The sequence below is a fragment of the Maylandia zebra genome, linkage group LG20 (assembly GCF_041146795.1).
Source record: "Maylandia zebra isolate NMK-2024a linkage group LG20, Mzebra_GT3a, whole genome shotgun sequence".
NCBI classification, from domain to species: Eukaryota; Metazoa; Chordata; class Actinopteri; order Cichliformes; family Cichlidae; genus Maylandia; species Maylandia zebra.
The window spans coordinates 23,573,331-23,592,013 of NC_135186.1; the positions used below are offsets into that span (position 1 = coordinate 23,573,331).

The following is an 18,683-nucleotide window of genomic DNA, read 5'->3' on the forward strand; positions in this document are numbered from 1 at the left end:
CATTTTTTTGCATCTCAACTATGGAAACAAATCAGGTGCAGACATTTTTACTTCCACTCTGATTGATGTATTTCAGGTGGAGAAAATGAGCGTTTGCAATTTAACATGCAAAATAAAGTGTTTGCTTTACCCAGCAGACAATATTTCATAATTTTCAGGTCTTATATTTTCCTCCAGCAACAAATAGAGAAACGCACACACATTTCAACTGATGTGTTGCTCTCCAGTGTAAGCCAAATGTTAAACATATTCCAAAGTCCTACACAAAGTTACTTTAGACTTAATAAAAAAATGTTTATAACCATAATTGAAACTTGGTTCTGTTAAAAGTTATCAAATATCCTGAAAGCTGCTTTTTTAATAGGAAAGAAAAAATATGCAGGGAAACCAGACTATTTTAAATCTAGTGCATGAAAAGGGATAAAAGGATTTTAGTTGGTCACATTTAGTATGTTATTAAAAAGATCTGATATGTTTCCACCAGTGAAAGAATGTTTGGGCAAGACTAATACATCAGAAGCAACACGATTTGGGAGTTCAATATTAAAAAAGAAAGAAGGAAATAAAAAGAAAACCAGCTAGCTGAGCTCTCACTGATGTTGCATATCATTATTCTTTCACTGCATCTTCTGGAGGACTGAGGGTGTACAGTGGAAGCTAACTTATGTCAGTCCGTATACTCTGTGTTGTGGCAGCAGAGAGCTACCAAAGATGTCGCTGGAAGGTGACACCTGAAATACACACCTTCCGTGTTCCCACTGCAGCTCGCTAGCTTTCCTGCACTACACGATGAAAGTCTATGATCACATTTTATCAGATGAAATGAAAGTACAAGTTAAACCGTATGACGGCTCTGGGTGCGTTACAGGGAAAGGGAAGGATATTAATCTAAAAATATGTGGATGTGTGAGTTGTTTGACATTTTTGGCACATCCAAATGAAAGCTGAACCCATGGAATAGCAACATGGATTTTGCATTTGGAACTTAAATTCACCTACTGTCTAATATAGGGTTTAGGTGCAAAGCTGGAGGCTGCAGCTGCTTTTTTAAGTGCAGGGAGTTGGTTTCATGCCACTGTAATAGATCTCACTGTCACAACACGAGAAATGGGCTCAGGTGATTCATGTGGGCAATAAAGAAACTGATGAGTTCTTATTTTTTCAAGGCAAACATGGCTCGACATTTACCATATGATAGGATGAAACCTGAGCTGAAATTTCTTTGTAACTCAGATTAGGAAAAAAAAGAAAAGAAAAAAAAAGCATGACATTTACATACCGATGAGTCAACATTTGCATAATGGTTCTCGGGGATGACAAGAATTAAACTAAACCAAATGCATTTGATAGAACAGGTGGAACAACGTCTGCTGCTGGAGATTTCTTCTTCGTTCTGTTTTAGTGTGATTACAAACCAAATGCTGTTACAACACAATTATATCCTAATGCAGAAAAAAAAAGAAAAGAAGGTGTTACTGCGTTCTGTAAGCGCCGTCTAATTTAAAGGTTTCGTTGGAATGAGCACCCTGATACACTCTGCGATGATCAATAAAGAAATTCAATGCGATGCTGTTCCAGCTCGCAGAAACTCAAATTAACTGTAAAATTAACAAATAAAACAAAACCCAAATAGCAGCCTCCATAGCAAGTCCAAGGTGTCAAAAATCTTGTTTCTGGTCTCCATGGCAACAGAGCTGTTGGTCTCATTACTGTTTCCACACTGTGTGTAATCGGGAGGTTTTCCAGAGAGCACCATTCATTGTCCAAATAACAAGTGGCACCTTCATGCCCTCAGATAAATGGCAGATGATAATCTACCCAGACAGCACAGAAACAACACATTCGTCATACAGGTGCACACATCGCAAACACACTGCAGCTGTGTGAGAGTGCGCGTTTGTGTGCGAGTGGGGTGCATATCTGCATGTGCAATTAATGGCAGTTGCCACATGTGGAGGAGGTGATGCTATCACCTGAGGTGATGCCAGACTCATGTCATATGTGATGGTATTTGCACCTGGTGCAATTTTTTAAAACCAATCCATGTTAATCTTAAAGAGTCTGACTGTAAAGCCATAAGTGTTTGAAGTTTGTAACAAGTGTTTTTTGTTTTGTTGATATGTTAAAGCCCATTTGAGTCTACAGAAAGACTGCAACAAATAGTGTATTTTCAAAAATGTCAAAATATTTCCTTAGAAATGTTTGAGCTGCAGGAAGCAAGGACAAAAAAAAAAGATTTCACTAACTGTCTCATTATATCTTGTTTCTCTAAACCTTACAAAAAAAGAAAAGTAATGGTACATTTGATAAATTGATGTTTGCGGATGATGAAGGATTTCTTGTGTTTTCCTTAAGTCTGGCAGTCACATAAGTATTAGATGTGATGTCTCTGGTTTAAGTTAAGATAACAGGCTGTTAGTTAAGATCTTCATATTTATTGAGCAGGTGAGCCAAAAATAAATAAGTAAATAAGAAAAAAACAGATAATCTTTTCCTAAATGTTGCTGGTCTTTGATGCTGCCTTGTAGAGATTTTCTGTAAAAACAAACATTCAGTCCGACGGACTAAAACGCACTGTGCGTATCACTGAAGTCTAATAAATGGCACGTCAGTGATAATCACCCTCATTGTAATGCAGATATTATTATCTTATTAAGTCAAGCATGAAACACATTCTTGTTGATCAAATGGTTTAAAAAAACAAACCACAAAAAAAGGAAAATACGTTGAGAGATTTAATTTGACAGCAAAGTGTCGCGAAATTATGGGAAATGACAACGGCAGCATTTAACTATGACTGTCTCGATAGCGCTCACAAGTTGAACATTTAACCAAACATAGTACTAACTTCTTCTACAGTGAAGAAAACCATTTTAACACCATCAATACCACAACACCAGCAAAGTCAATGCCTAAAAAAAAGTAAAGCTAGTAAATCTTTCATTGTTAGCTCGCGCTGCACTGGCATCAGTACTCACGAGCTTTCTCGGTAAAAGCTGTTGGATGGCCAAGCTGACAGCCATTGAGTGTGAGATGTGTGCAGTTCTACACACTCAAATTTTGACAGTTATGATTGCACGAGCCAGGAAAATGTGATGCACTGCATTTAGCCTTACTTCTCAGTGCGAAAGCACTTAAGCAGTCAAAATTGTGACTCTGGAAGTAATCGCATGATTTCTGGCACAGTTATGGCCAACCCTGAAGCCCCGTAATGGGCCAGGAGAAAAAAGTCTGTAATGTATGTGCATCTCCCTTAAACAACCAATTGTCTTCTTTGCCATCATCTGCACCGGATAAGCGAAACAGTGGGAACACGTCGGCTAAACTACACATGCATATTGGTGTGCGTCTTTATGAGTACACTTGAGACAAACAAAATGAGGACACGCAACAACAAGGAAGTCAGAAACTCGACAGGGAGTCTTTAAGTCATGAATACACTTAACATCAAAGCACGCTACAAAAAATAATCACTAAATTCAATCCCTCTTCATTTTCATGTGATTGTTATGTTGCTCTATACACCTCGACACATTGATGTATTTCAGGCTTAAAACTTGCGCCCCAGAATACGAATGCCTTTTGTTTTTGTTGGACTCGGTTTAGTTCTGTGATACTGCTGATGACTGATATTGCCGCGAAAGCGTGTTGGTGTATCTTTTATCTTCTGCTTCTTTTAAAGTCACGGATCAGTATACTTTCATAATAAATAAAAAGATCAGCTCAGAGTACTTTGAAAGTTTTTCTTTTTTTAACTCCCTAGCAAAATATGTAAGAGTCTTAAAATTCTATTTCTTCTTGGATTTTTTTTTTTAAAGGGCTGGCTTGTACATCGAAGCTATAGTTTGAGCTTAAATCATGAAACACCTTTGGGCCTCTTTGGTTTAGACCTTCAGATAGTGTGTCTGTATACTGCACTTTTCAATCATAACTAGAAATGGCTGTGCAAAGTCTAACCGAAGCATTTTGCAATCCCAAATCCCATTCTCCTTCCTTCTCATCACGTATTTCATACCTCACTGGCTCCTGTATTAAAACATAATGTCTTTTGCATTTCACATCACTTTATTTTTATTTCACTGAACAAAGGTAGGCTCTGTTGCCATGGTGATTTCAATTACTTTCAAGTATTAGAAAAGGCAATCCCTCCAAGAAATTGGCAGGAAAGATGTTGTGCTGTATTAGGTTCATCATTTTTTTTTCTACACATTTTTCCCTCCCTACCGTTTAGACTGCATTGAACTTTGTTTTTGCAATGCAACTTCATAAGCTTGAGAATATAGCAACAAGTGAGAAGTTAATATGATGCGATAAGACACCTTATTAACTGTTTCAATACATCAAGGGGGCTTTTAGTTCAGGGGATTACTTGAACAAAAGCTTTCAAACACTTTGGCCGTGTTTATTATGAGTATCCACCCTTGTAGCAGTGTATATGTATGGCAGAAAATAAGGAAAATCATAATTTAATGTTATGTTGCCTCAAAATACAGCTGCTTACCAATACCCACATGGTATCACTTGCTTATCTCACTGTTGCTAACCCCTTATCCTGTGGTGTCTCACATTTTTCCCAGCTGGAGGAGCTTCAGTGGCCAGATGGGGAGCAGGAGGTGCCTATCTCTGTGTGCAGTCTGCCCTGCAAAACTGGAGAGAGGAAGAAGAAAGTAAAGGGGATGCCGTGCTGTTGGCACTGTGAGCTCTGCGATGGCTACCAGTACCAGTACGATGAAACTTCCTGCAGACTGTGTGCCTATGACATGAGGCCGGACTCCAACAGAACAAGCTGCCAACCTATCCCCATTGTCAAGCTGGAGTGGCATTCCCCTTGGGCTATTATCCCCGTCTTCCTGGCCATGCTTGGCATCATCGCCACCATCTTTGTCATGGCAACTTTCATCCGCTACAATGACACGCCTATCGTGCGGGCATCGGGCAGAGAACTGAGCTACGTCTTGCTAACTGGCATCTTCCTGTGTTACATCATCACGTTCCTCATGATCGCCAAGCCTGACGTAGCCGTGTGTGCCTTCAGGAGGATCTTTCTGGGCCTGGGCATGTGCATCAGCTACGCCGCACTGCTTACTAAGACTAACCGTATTTATCGGATCTTCGAGCAGGGGAAGCAGACAGTGACAGCTCCTCGCTTCATCAGCCCCACCTCCCAGATTGCTATCACTTCCAGTCTAATCTGCGTGCAGCTGCTGGGGGTGCTGGTGTGGTTTGCTGTTGACCCTCCAAACACTATCATCGACTACGATGAACAGAAAACCATAAACCCCAGGCTGGCCCGCGGAGTGCTCAAGTGTGACATCACAGACCTACAGATAATCTGCTCCCTGGGTTACAGCATCCTGCTGATGGTGACCTGCACTATCTACGCTATCAAGACGAGGGATGTACCAGAAGACTTCAATGAAGCCAAACCCATTGGTTTTACTATGTACACAACTTGCATCGTCTGGCTGGCCTTCATCCCGATTTTCTTTGGCACAGCACAGTCAGCGGAGAAGGTGAGTCATTTCTCTCTCTCTTTGTCACCAGACTTCTCTTTTGTCTGTCTCTTTCTCCCTCCTCACACATTTCACTTTCATTTCTTTGGCCCCGCTATCCCCAGTAGTGGAGTTAGGTTAATTGGTGAATCTGAATTGCCCATAGATGTGAATGCGAGTGAAAATGGTTATCTGTCTCTCTGTGTTAGCCCTGGCGACCTGTCCAGGATGTACCTTGCCTGTCGCCGTATGATAGCTGGGATAGGCTCCAGCCCCCTGCGTCCCTGATAATGATAAGCAGAAGAGGATGGATGGGTGGTTGGATTTCTTTGGCCCCGTTTTTATCTTGTTCAAACATATTCATGTATGTGCATATTCGTGCAAACACACACATACATTTAGTGACTACGTGATTTATGGATTTCTTTTCTTTTTGAGTTCATATTTACATAGCTCAGACATTCAGGGAATAGACATGTAAAGACAAAGGAAGGGCTGATGGTAAGCACCAGAATCCTTGAATGCCTGAGAGGGATACACAAGGGGATGCTGGCAGCTCCAGATGCTATTTTGGCTCTCATGCCTGGGGCCCAACATATACTATTACGCTTTATTCTGGAGAGGGAGACAAGCAGTTTGGGCAGGTGGAAAGGTGGAAGACGAGAACGATGAGGACCAAGAGGAGAAGGAATGCAGAGAGAAATGAGGGGGTAAATAGAAATTTGATTCAACACATTCCATCTCTTGACAGCTGCACTCTACTCAACAAAGCAGTTGACATTGTGTGCTACTGGAGTTGATTGAGAATATGACACTCCGACCTTCTCTGCTAGTCATTGCTTATCTGGCCAGCGCTGCGCAGAATACAAATACGTTCATCCGCTGGACGCGCGTGCTTCTCAGCAGGCCCGTGAGTACGAGACGAAGCCAAGGAGAAGTTTTCCACTGACAGAATATCGATGCTGACAGGAAAGTGTTGCTCCTAACCTTTTGAGAGGCACGCCGTTCAATATCCTTCCTGCTAAGCTACCACATGAGATGGATCAGAAGCTGATTTTCCTCATCTCAATTTGCTGCTGATTTCATAGATGAATTACACCCTCAGCAGCGATTAGGAGTTCATTATGTTACTTGCGGCGACTAGCGAAGCAGTAATGTGTTTATCTTTCCCCCTTATGCAGTTAACTCTTTCCTCGCACTGGATCATTGCCTCACACACACCTCCGGTTCACACTGCAGCAGCTTGGCGTAATGGCCTTTGAGGGTGCATTTCTGCTTACTCCCCAGCCACTGCTAGTGAGAAGTGCCCGAGCATGTCTTGATAAAATCCCTTGCAAAAGCTGCAGTGAAGTCAAGTTGAAGGGATGCTAACTTTTCTGTCTTTTCAGCCGACTTATGCTTAAGTTTTCAGCCCGCTTTCCTCACATCTGTTACTGCTTAAACTGTACTTACTGGCTCAAAGGATGCCTATATGATTACCTCCCTGTAAGTAATGTCAAAATACAGAAATAGTGTAATTAGGGGATTGGATTAGATTGGTGCCATGTGTGTAATTGCTTGTGTTTAGATATGCGTGGAAATATACAATTGGCGGCTAAATGAGTCTCAGCGTGACGCATTTGAGCGCATCCTCACTTTCTAATACCTTGCCCTGTTGTCTTTTCATGTGCAGATGTGGCCACGCAACCAGTCATATATGACTAATCTCTCTTTCAAATATCAAATGCTTTCTAATAATACCAGGCTGACATGACACCAGCTGATAGTGCCTTTGACTCTTTGACCTAATGTTGTTTTGCAGCAGGAGTGGAATTTCTTAAAGCCCACACCATTTAGATACCCTCATTTCCCACACCTGTGACACCCCCTCCCCGTGTTTGCCCATTCAGGCATCGTAGAGAAAAACCACGCAAAAACACTAAAGATCACTGAGCATCTACTGTGCACCTGCATGTGCTCAGACGGATACTCACCACTCTCAAGTTAATTACTATGAAAGTCACCTGCATCCAGATCAAATCAGCATGAAACCTCTCCAGTTTATTATTTCAAAAAAAGTGTATTGCAAATAAGGTTTTAAATATGTAAACGATGCATTATCTATTTACATATCTGTTAATCTGCGGATATTACCATTACAGCTACATGAATATTGGATAAATCCCACTTATTCTTGTGACATTTTGTTGACATATTAGAGTCAAAGGTTTTTACTGAGGGAAAATTAAGTTCACTTTTTATCACGGCATAAATTAGAAAATACTTTCACAGCCAGACTGATTTTTTTTTATCTACACGCAGATCGTATTGGGTTGGACTTCCTTTTGCCTTAAGAACTGCCATAATTCTTTGTGACATAAATTCAATAAGGTGCTGGAATCATTCCCCAGAGAATTTGGTCCATATTGACATGATAGTGTCAGCTGCACATCTATGATGTGTTTCCTCTTCCAAGGTGCTCTATTGGATTGAGATCTGGTAACACTGGAGGTTATTTGAGCACAGTTAACTCATTGTCATGTTCAGTAAACTTGTTTGAGGTTATTTGAGCTTTGGGACATGGGTCAGATGGGCACACTGTGGTCATAAAAACTTGGACGGGGTCAGCAACAATACTCAGGTAGGCTGTGGTGTTTAAACAATGCCCAGTCGGGACTAAGAACCCCAAAGTGTGCCAAGAAAACCTATCCAAACACAACTAGCAACCTGAACTGTTGATGGAAGGCAGGAAGCATCCATGCTTTCATGTTAAAGCAACATTTTTCCAATCTTCTCTTGTCCAGTTTTGGTGAGCTTGTGAAAATTGTAGCCTCCCTTTACCTGTATTTAACTGACAGGAGCAGCACTCATGTGGTCGTCTGCTGCTGTAGCCCATCTGCTTCAAGGTTTGATATGTTGAGCATTCAGAGATGCCCTTCTGCATACTCTGGTTGCAATGAATGGTTATTTGAGTTATAGTTCTCTTCCTATCCATTTAAAGCAGTCCGACTGGTCTCCTCTGAGCTCTGGCACCAACAAAGCATTTTCTCCCTGAGAACTAACGCTCACTGGATATTTTCTCTTTTTCAGACCATTCCCTGTACACCCTAGAGATGGTTGTGTGGGAAAATCACAGTAAATCAGCAGTTTCTGAAATACTCAGACCAGCCTCCCTGGGAACAACAACCTTCCCACATTCAAAGTCACTTAAATCGATTTCTTCCCCCATTCTGGTGTTCTTCAGCAGGTTGTCTTTACCGTGTCTAAATGTCTAAATGCATTTGGTTGTTGTTGTTGGGTTCACTAATTAGATGTTTGCATCATCAAGCTGTTGAACACGTCTAACTAATATAGTGGCTGGTGATTTTATATGTTGTGAAAAGCTATACATTTTTATTTGAAACTGTTATACAGGTATAAACAGTTCAGGTAATAGATATGATCGGACTGATTCTTAAATGGCGCTTTTCTACTCTGCCGCAGCGCCCAAAGCACTTTATACAATATGCCTCATTCACCCATTCACACAAGCTCTATTTTATATGCTTAAGTGCCTCTATCTACCATTCAAACGCATTCATACTCCAGTGAATGCATCGGAGAGCAACTTATGATCTTGGGGTTATGATCTTGCCCAAGGATATTTGGCATGCAGACTGGAGGAGCCAAGGATCGAACCACAAACCTTCAAATAAGTAGATGACCTGCTTTACTTCCTGAGCTACAGACACCAAAAAAAGAAAAAAAAACACTTTTTGCCTGAAGTGCCTCACCATAAATGTTTGCTCTGAGCAAAGGACTGATAAATAGATTTAATGTATTCTGCCAATAAACACGAGGGCTGGTGTTTAAACATAGAACATTTCTTGCAGTTCAGAAGAGTAGGACGATGATATAATGAAACATTTATCCCGAGGCACTGAAACACTCTAATAAAACACCTACAAGACTCAGTCACGCTTAAAAGTGAACTCCATGTACTGGAAGCTTATATGCCTCAGTACATGTGTGGAAACCTCTTAGGCTCTTGTAAGATGTCCCCTGTAATACATAAACTTCATGGGGACGGTTCGTCCTGACAAGCATCATTAACAATGACTAACTATGCTGCGGAAAACTTTTTCACTTCAGCTTTCAGCAGGTAAAATTGCATCTTCTAAAACTCCTGTCTCTCTGCAAACAGCAGCGTTTGACAGGAGTTGGATGTGACACTTAGTGCGGAGATGTGGAGTCTTTTGAAAATAATATGTGAAATTCCCCTGCCTATCACTTGTTTTATGCATGAAACCTTGAGTAGATTGCACCAGAGGCGGACTGCAGGCGAAAAGCTAAATGTGGTCAAGTATAATGGAAAGAAAGAAAGGTTGTAGTTGTGATTTTAACTTTAGTCCATTATTTTTTATCAGGGAGAAGGGAGTGTGACATCAGTTTCACACTCTGTGCGCAGTTAAGATGTGGAGTATTGCCATTACATATTGAAATGGGAAGACACAGAGGTGTGACCGAAGATGAAAGAATCTGCGAACATTACGAGCTAAATGAGACGGAGAGCGGAATTCACTTCATTTTATCTTGTCCTTCATATCATGATTTATGACAACCGTTGTATAAAAAATGTTAATCTTTCAGTTTTAGATGTGAGGCGGAATGAGAATGGAGCTTTAATTAAACGCTTTCTTCATAATGTTTTTGCATTTTCTTAATGCATTTCTAAAGCATGAGAACGCAGGGCAAAAGTGGCATATGGCTATATCAGAGAGTGCGTTATATGGGTTACAGACTGCTAGATATGAACTTGGTCACATTTAAAACATTTGGCACTAATGGATGCAGAAGTAGTGTTTGATTTGTCTGGATTTATTTATGACTTGGGTTTTAATGGGCTGTGCTCATGTGTTTTTATGTTTCCATAGTGAAATATCTCCTTGGGCGTTATATTCGAGGAGCCTTATGCGTATGTTTGTTTGAGCACTTACGTCTAAGTCTGGTTGATCCGGATGTTAGGTGACATTTGGCTTATTGTGTCTGATAATCCCATGAAAGATGGGTCATATAAATGTCCAAACACAGAAATTAAAAATTCATATATTTATTCATTCATGCAACACCGGGAGCTGCAAAGCAGAAGCTGCTCGTAGTTTTCCTGACTGTTGTGATACAAAGAAAAAATCACAAATGGAGAAAATAATGTAGGTTTTATGTATATTACCTTTTACACTTTTAAGGCTGGGCTACTGATTGATTGAAATCTTTGCAAGACTTTGCTTGAAAAAACATGCATGCAAATTCCAATTGAATATTATCTAGAAGAACAGTCTGCCACTACTGCCTTGACATCATCTATATTGTAGGTGGGGAATAATTTATTTTGGTAATGTCAACCAGTCTCAGAGAAGTATCCAAACAATATGAACACATCGTTCATTATTTGTAGTTCCGCTATCATTTGGAATAAATATATAAAACGCTATATTAGATTTTACCTGTTGTAATTCAGTTGAGATACTGTTCATGACAGATGCCATCCAGCCAGAGGCACTTGACTGCATTGCATTGTCACTGAGGAACTGTGTAATGCGCATTATCTCAGAGTATGTGATTAAAGTTTGATTGAATGTTGTCAAAACTGTTGTTGCTGACAGAATCATCGCTCTCAATGTCGAATTTTCTTCATTGTGAGGGAGCATCAGGCCGCGAGGAGCTGTGGAGGATCCTCAGCTTCTCCGCAGGCAGTGTGTGTTCTCCTCTAGTATCTTTTAATAGGCTTGTGATCATCAAACTTTACCAAAACCTGTCTCTCTCACAGATTATCTCTTTCTTTGGAACTCCTCTAAATGTTGGCCAAGGTTGAAATGATTTCCCAAATTCAAAAGTTTAAAAGAGACCTAATACTCTCATTTCCAGCACCATGTTTTTTATTCTTAGACTGCACTAAGGTAGCTTTGCATAATTCACACTAAAAAGTTTCTTATTGGTTTTATCCCGTGCCATTGTGCAGCCTCTTATTAAAGCCTCTTTTTGAAACAAGGCATTTTAGCTGTCCTCCATTCAGGGCCACCCTCCCCTTAAACCAGGGGTCCCCAATCTCAGTCCACGAGGGCTGGTGTCCCTGCAGGTTTTAGATGTGTCCTTGATCCATCACAGCTGATTTAAATGGATAAATTACCTTCTCAACATGTCTTGTAGTTCTCCAGTGGCCTGGTAATGAGCTAATCATGTGATTCAGGTGTGTTGACCCAGGGTGAGATCTAAAACCTGCAGGGACACCGGTCCTCGTGGACTGAGATTAGGGACCCCTGCCTTAAGCCATCTTTATTCCAATTGGCTGCCCCAGACAAACAGAAGGTTGGGTGGAATAGCTGTGGCTGAGGTGACCATATTAAGGATAGCTGCCGCTACTCAAAAAAAAGTAAATTATTACACATTACTAGTACATACCTATGCTAAAATATTGCTATGCCTTTGCTTGCAAAGAAATAGACTTACTTATACTTACTTACCCGCATGGAGAAAATTGAGGGAAATAAAGTGGGTCACTTTAGCCAGTTGCTCTGTGGTTGCTACACATGTATAATTCATCATTTGTGGATATAAATAAGATGTTATTGTCACAAAATTAAAATGATAGGATGCTTTCATAAGGTTTTGTAGGTGTACAAAGACTTTAACTTTATTGCTAGACGGTTGCCAGGCAACATGATGGCATTTTAATATATTGTACATATTTCAGCTTTTAGGGGTATAAATTCGATATCACTGTCATGAAAGAAAAATGATGCGATGTTTTCATAAGGTTTTATGGGTGCATAAATGCTATAAACTGGTGATGTTAGCCTATTGTGTGGTGTTTGCTAGGAAACGTGATGATCTTTAATCTCTGACATGGATAAGAACCTTCAAAACCTACCTGCGTGGCAAGTTTGGTCACTCAAACTCCTGATCATGTAGGAGGAGTTTGCAAACTAACAAACACCTAGAGAGACTTAAATTTTGGGTACTGCATTACATTAATTACTTAATTACTACCTGGAGAAAGTAAGGCACTACATTACTTGTTAGATTAATTTGTCGTTACTTTGTAACATGGCCTGACGTGAATTGTCACATAATAAATAGTAACAATATAAACTTTAGGCTACAGGTTCATACACTGACACAAATCCCTGTCCTAATCACAACACACAAGAGCAGTCCAAATGTAAATAACTACAGGTAGAAATGGAGGCTACAGTCCTTCAAGCCTGTCAGCTCATCACTTTTTGGTTCCATGCTGAAGATCGTCTCTTGCTGCTGGGCTGGGGTAGGCATTCACTCAGCTTTAGCATCACTTTCAGTTCTTCAATACAGGCTTTGTGTTAGCGTGATGTCTATGCAGATGCTTGCAAAGATCAAGTGCTATGTGAGCAGAAGCTGATTATTCCTACTGTCCTGGACACAGTTGTAGCTTTATCATATTTTTGTCCTTTCATGCAATAAAACGTTATAGACCGTCCCACCATTTTCCTCCTCCATTCATATGAAGAGTAGTCAGCTAATTGCAGCAAGTACCTTCTTAATATCCATCCATTGTGCAGAGCACTGAAGAACCTTTGTAATGAAAGTAACAACATGACAAAAACATGGTGGTAACACTTTGTAAAGTGTTAGACACAGTCTCACTGAGAACTGTCTGAAACAGAGCAATTACAGCAGTTTGAAGCATGAGCTTCTGGTTCACAGGGATCACTTGCACATAGATGTTATTGTTTGAAACTTTGCCCTTGTTAAAAACAGTATATATGTGACAGAAAATAGGCAAAACACAATAACTCTGTTTTTTTCAAAGAGTTTTATTCTTAGTCGTGTAGGACTTAAATTATGTCACTTTTTCACAATTTTCCTGCCGACACACGTGATGGATCCTGAACTGTATTTTGACAAATCATGTCAAAGAAACATCAAAAGGGATTTCCTTTTTTTTTTTTTTTTTTGCCTGTCCCGTTTGGCTCTTTTGCCATCAGAATTGTTGTCTAAAGGCAAAGAAAGATGCCCAACGGATTTACTTTACCAAATTGACCATCCCAGCCTTGCCGTAATGGTCCATTTGATTCACCTTTTATTGTTTATTTTATTTTCACTTACTGAATACGGGACAGACTTGACTGGGGGAAAGAAGGGGAGAAAGAAAGAGGGAAAGAGAAACAGCTGAGAAGAGGGACAGGGGAGAAGGGCAAAAGACAAAAACCAACAGAATGGGCAGAGAAAAAAAATGCATATATCGATCACCTGGATCACCTGCTGAGAAAGAAAAAAGAAAACAAGCAGAAGAGAACAAGAGTAATAGAATAAACAACATCACAATGATATATGGGAATATGACAGTAAATACTAAATGTTAAACATTATTGTGCAGCACATAAGATCAACAGAACACAGTGTGCTTTGAGGTAGGAGCCAAAAAGGGTGTAGTTTGTGTGTGTGATCACCCGTGTGTACACCTGTGAGCATGGACGCGCTTGTTTTTTTTAAAAGGTTCCTTCATGTAATGATCTGCTAGAGGGTGTGGGGGGGCCACAGCCCCGTCCTCCAGGGCATGAAGCAGGTATGGAGGAGATCAAAACTCCAGACATCCAGAGGCCCCCAGAACACAAGAGACCATGGAAGACCAACAGAGGGGCAGCCGCGCCACTGTCCCAGAAAGAGCTGAGGAGAGTCCCAGACGAGGGCTCACTCAGCAGCCGCGGAGCAGAAGCCAGGGGGAGTTGCAGTGACGCACCCGTGAGCTCCGCCGGCAGCCAGCCGTGCCTGAGTGACCGAGCCCCAGGCCGAGAGGCCGGGGGCACCCCACCTCTGAAGTGGCCCGAGCGAGCCCCAGGCTCCAGGCCCCGATAAGCGGCCGCCAAGGAGTGAGCCGGTGTGTACCTGGACGCCCATCCCCGGACACAAAGAACCACCAACGCACCAATGTCTGAGGGAGTCCGCCACTGGCAGGGGAAGTGGTGGTAGGGGGAGATAGGCCTCCAAACCTTGGAGGGCCTGAGATCAAAAAGGATTTCCTCTAATTGTTGTGACAATTACTTACCATCTCTGCCACATGCAGAGTGCATTATCGGTCACAGCTTCTTAATCTGCCAATCATGAATACCAGAAATGGGGATCTCCTGTACAGAGTTGAAAAGAAGCAAAGGCCATCAACATACAGAGCTACAATACAGAATCAGGCTTTGGAGCACAAAGCCAGACAGAGTTATTCATGACACGAGCCAGGATAGAAAGTAGGCCACCCCAAACAACAAGAGACATCCAGGTAGTTGAGGGGAGACTGCAAATCCCCTGGATTCATTATTGAAGGCATTCTCTAACGGGGCAGAGAGCATCCTAATTGTCACTTACTGAATCAAGTTCTTATCACTGTGTGCATTTATAGTACTCATCCATACACAATTAAATTGCCTTTGCAGTAAGTATATCCCTGGTGGGTATAATTATGAGAATTACGCTCAACAGCTTTTTGTCTAAATAGTAGAAACATCGTCTGTTGTGACTGAATGTTGGCATTTGGCTTTCAGTGAGATGTAAAATTCAAAAGCAACCGTTTGATTCCTGATGAGCGCGTTAATAAATCATTACGGTGGTTATAAATAGTAAGTTGCCAAGCAGTTGTGAAAATGCCTTCATGTATTTATTTATGTTAAAGCAACAGAAGCTAATTATGACTGTTCTGCGACAAGCAAAGCATTTGATTGGCGGGTACGAATTTGGGTCAAGCTCACAGAGATGCACAATGGAAAAACCCTGTCTCTGCGGTTAGAGATGGTTAGAAAAAGGATTTGTTTTGGTGTGCTTATGTGCCTGTGTGTGTGTGTGTGTGTGTGTGTGTGCGTGCATGTGTATTAGAAAGCATGAAAGCCCACATACCTACACATGCTTTGTGTGTGCGTATGAGCGCACAAAGTGCCTATTACAGCTTATTGTGAGCTTGCTCCCGAATCAGCTCTCCTGCATGGTCAATAAATCAGTTGTGATAGGGTCAGCATTGCAGACTCTTTGGTATCAGAATCTCATTAAAAGCTTATTCCAGGCATCTTTAGTTGCTTGCACCAAACTCTGTAGTGTTGCTATGGATACCAGACAGGTTACCATCTACCAAACATGGAAGCGCAGCAGCACAGGCTGAAGATTCTCTGGCGATTATGTTTGATGCCACGTGTGCTGCCCCACAACGCTTTAACTCGTGGCCCCAAAAAAATCTAGTCATGAGCCCTGCAAATTTGCAGCTGAAACGACATTCCCCCAGCCCAGAGTGACAGAGAACAGAGTGCGCTGAGAGTACTGTGATATTCATACAGTTATTAATGCATGGTGTACCAGCCAGATCGCTGCTTCTGATGCTGCTTCACAGAAAAACTGGAGGGTATGGAGGCAATTGAGTGCATTGGTGTGTTGATGATATCAGGCATCTGAATGATTTTTGGAGATTAGAAGACAAAGGCATGACTAGCATGGAAATGAGTGAAAGAAATTACCGTTTCCGAATATTTACCAAGAAAGATTGTATGCAAATGGTGACATTTCCTCCTCTCACTGATTCACTGAGCATTTTGCTTCTCCACAGACACGCTGTGGTGGATAATGTGTTTACAATGGTACCCTCTCCTAGTGCACATTACCAGTGACTGACTGAATGGCAGTATGTAAGTGACATCTGATACTTTCAAGTGCAGTAGATTAGAGAGGAGGCTATGGTGATCGGCTCTTCAAACAATAATGTCCCCTCTTGAAGTGATTATTTCTCCTCCAAGACCCTTAAATGAAACAAAGAGCTCTTAAATGTCCTCTGATTTACCGACTTCACCACCTCTTAGAAAAATCACTAGATTCTAATGAAGTCAGTGTTTAAAATTTGCAATCCCTACATGATCTGGGTTATGCAAGCTCACAATTACAGGCTGACAGTGTGAAAGGTGTTATGCAACGACTGAAAGGGAATGTCATGTTGGATGCATTTGAGAGAATGTACCTGTGTTCATGTCACGGGAGTCCAATGAATGATCCTAGCACTTACCGCACTGACAGCCTTTCTCGGGCTGCATTCTGCTGTGTGCAGAGCTGCAGAAAGATAAATGTAGACTTTCTGTATGCTGAAAATGTAGTGTTCTTAGTGCATACATGTTCTTTTATTGTACTCTCAGAGGAATATACATTAAAGTGGGCCTGGTAATAGAATTTGCTAGTGGGAGAAGTAGGGCTCGGATTGCTTGAGCGGTGAAATAAAACAGCTCGTATAAAAGGAAAAGAAAGGTGGCTTCAATATGTCATGGACAGCTTGTCATCTGACAGTGTGGTCCATCAATCTAGAGTGAAAAAAGTCAACAGGCTGGCAGGAAGGAGGGCAAGTAAGGATATTTGTTGGTGATTCTTCTGCTGTTGTCATTAATACACTTGAACCGTCTTTGACTTGAGTGAGTAGCTGCAGGTCAAGCTTTAATAAATGCTTCTAGATCATGTACTAAACGCATGAGTGCTCTTTTGCTCATAGCAACACATAGCAAATGCCGGGATCACCTACTTATCTCTTAATAATAGTAGGTTATCAAACCAAGAATTGTATAATTGAATAATCCATTAAATTATGTGGGAATTCAGTATTAAAAATATGTTCCTATAAAACTATAAAAGTTTTTAATGACTAACATCATGGCTCCTTCTGCAGAAAGGTTAACCACATTGCAAGACTCAGAAAATGGCAACAAACAATGTAATGTATCTTCTGGATGCTGAGATTTTGTTATTGGGCAGTGGCTATTATTAGGTTTTGCCTCATCACTTCGCTCAGCAGTGTGACTGCTCTTTAATTGGCAACAGACGTTTAGCCATCATCGCTGTCTTGTTTCTAATTTTTCTTTATAAGTGTTTAAATGCTACTCCTAACATATTTATCTGCCTCATAGAGCAGCCAAATCAAAGCTGATACCACACACAAAGGAGCTACCCATTTTGATTATGTCTGCTGCTATTCTAGTCTTTATTAAAATCACTCTTCACCTGTCTCTGCTTACTTACAGCTGTACATTCAGACAACCACCCTGACCATCTCTATGAACCTCAGTGCCTCAGTAGCACTGGGCATGCTCTACATGCCCAAGGTGTACATCATTATCTTCCACCCTGAGATGAACGTCCAGAAGAGGAAGCGCAGCTTCAAGGCTGTAGTCACAGCTGCCACAATGTCATCACGTCTGTCCCAGAAGCCCAACGAGAGGCCCAATGGAGAGGCAAAGACTGAGCTGTGTGAGAACCCCGCTGCTGACCCCATGAGTAAGTAATCTGGTGTGGCGTTTTTAGCCAACATGCAATAAAACAGAGAAGCTTGCACAGTTTTTAACATTTGTAAGCAGGATGCAGACTATTAATAAACAGTTTACTGCACTCTATAATCATGAATACGTACACAAACCTTTTTTAAGTGTTAATGTCCAGGACTTACTCTGTGGACATCCTGCAAAACTCAGACTCTCTGAGATTAAAATTTTTAATTCATGACTAAAGTCATGTGATATTCTCTGAGGCTAAACTTGTAAAACTTTAAAACATTACATGAGAAAAAATATATATAAATAAAAACTGCATCACACCTCAGAGGCCAGCACAGAGGGAATGCCCAAAGTGCAGAGTAGTAAGAGACACGCAGCAGTAACTCTTTCACAAAAACGTGTGTGGTGTTCTCCTGGCAGTGTCTCTTCAAAGCATAAATGCTTCCAATCATGTAGCAATTCTGTCCTGACCTAAGTATTTCCTGATTGCAGAGTATAATTTGATAAGGTCTACCACTGCAGGCACAATGCATGGCAACCAGTAATTGGAATTTCTTTTTTCTTGCTCATATATGACTTTAATCTGGAAAAAAATAAGATTTTACCTTTGAATATAAAACCCTTGCCTAAGCTCTGTTTTGTACTTTTGTAAGCTACAATAATGCTAATATTGTTTTTCTATACAGGCTGAATGTGGACGTAGAGTATTACCAAAGGACTGCTTGTACTTTAGTACAACACTTTAGTTAGACATAAGCTTAACCTATGAACGGTCCACAATCTACAAACACATTTGTGTCCACAGTGAGCCTTTAATATTAAAAATAGTCCCTTTATAGCCATGAGAAATGATACAGACCATAAAGATGACCCAGGAGCTGAGATCTACATCTGTATAATAGATGTAAATTTTCCCAAG

General features: G+C 41.0%; 1 protein-coding gene across 1 annotated transcript in view; it reads left to right on the forward strand.

Annotated features, from left to right (window-relative positions):
• Nucleotides 1-18,683, forward strand: part of LOC101484945 (metabotropic glutamate receptor 7) — a 75,530-nt gene that overhangs the window by 50,170 nt on the left and 6,677 nt on the right. The window contains exons 9-10 of the mRNA XM_004546029.3: nucleotides 4,578-5,513; nucleotides 17,516-17,768. Of these exons, the coding sequence (XP_004546086.1) occupies nucleotides 4,578-5,513; nucleotides 17,516-17,768 (1,189 nt within the window). The remainder of the gene's footprint in view (nucleotides 1-4,577; nucleotides 5,514-17,515; nucleotides 17,769-18,683) is intronic.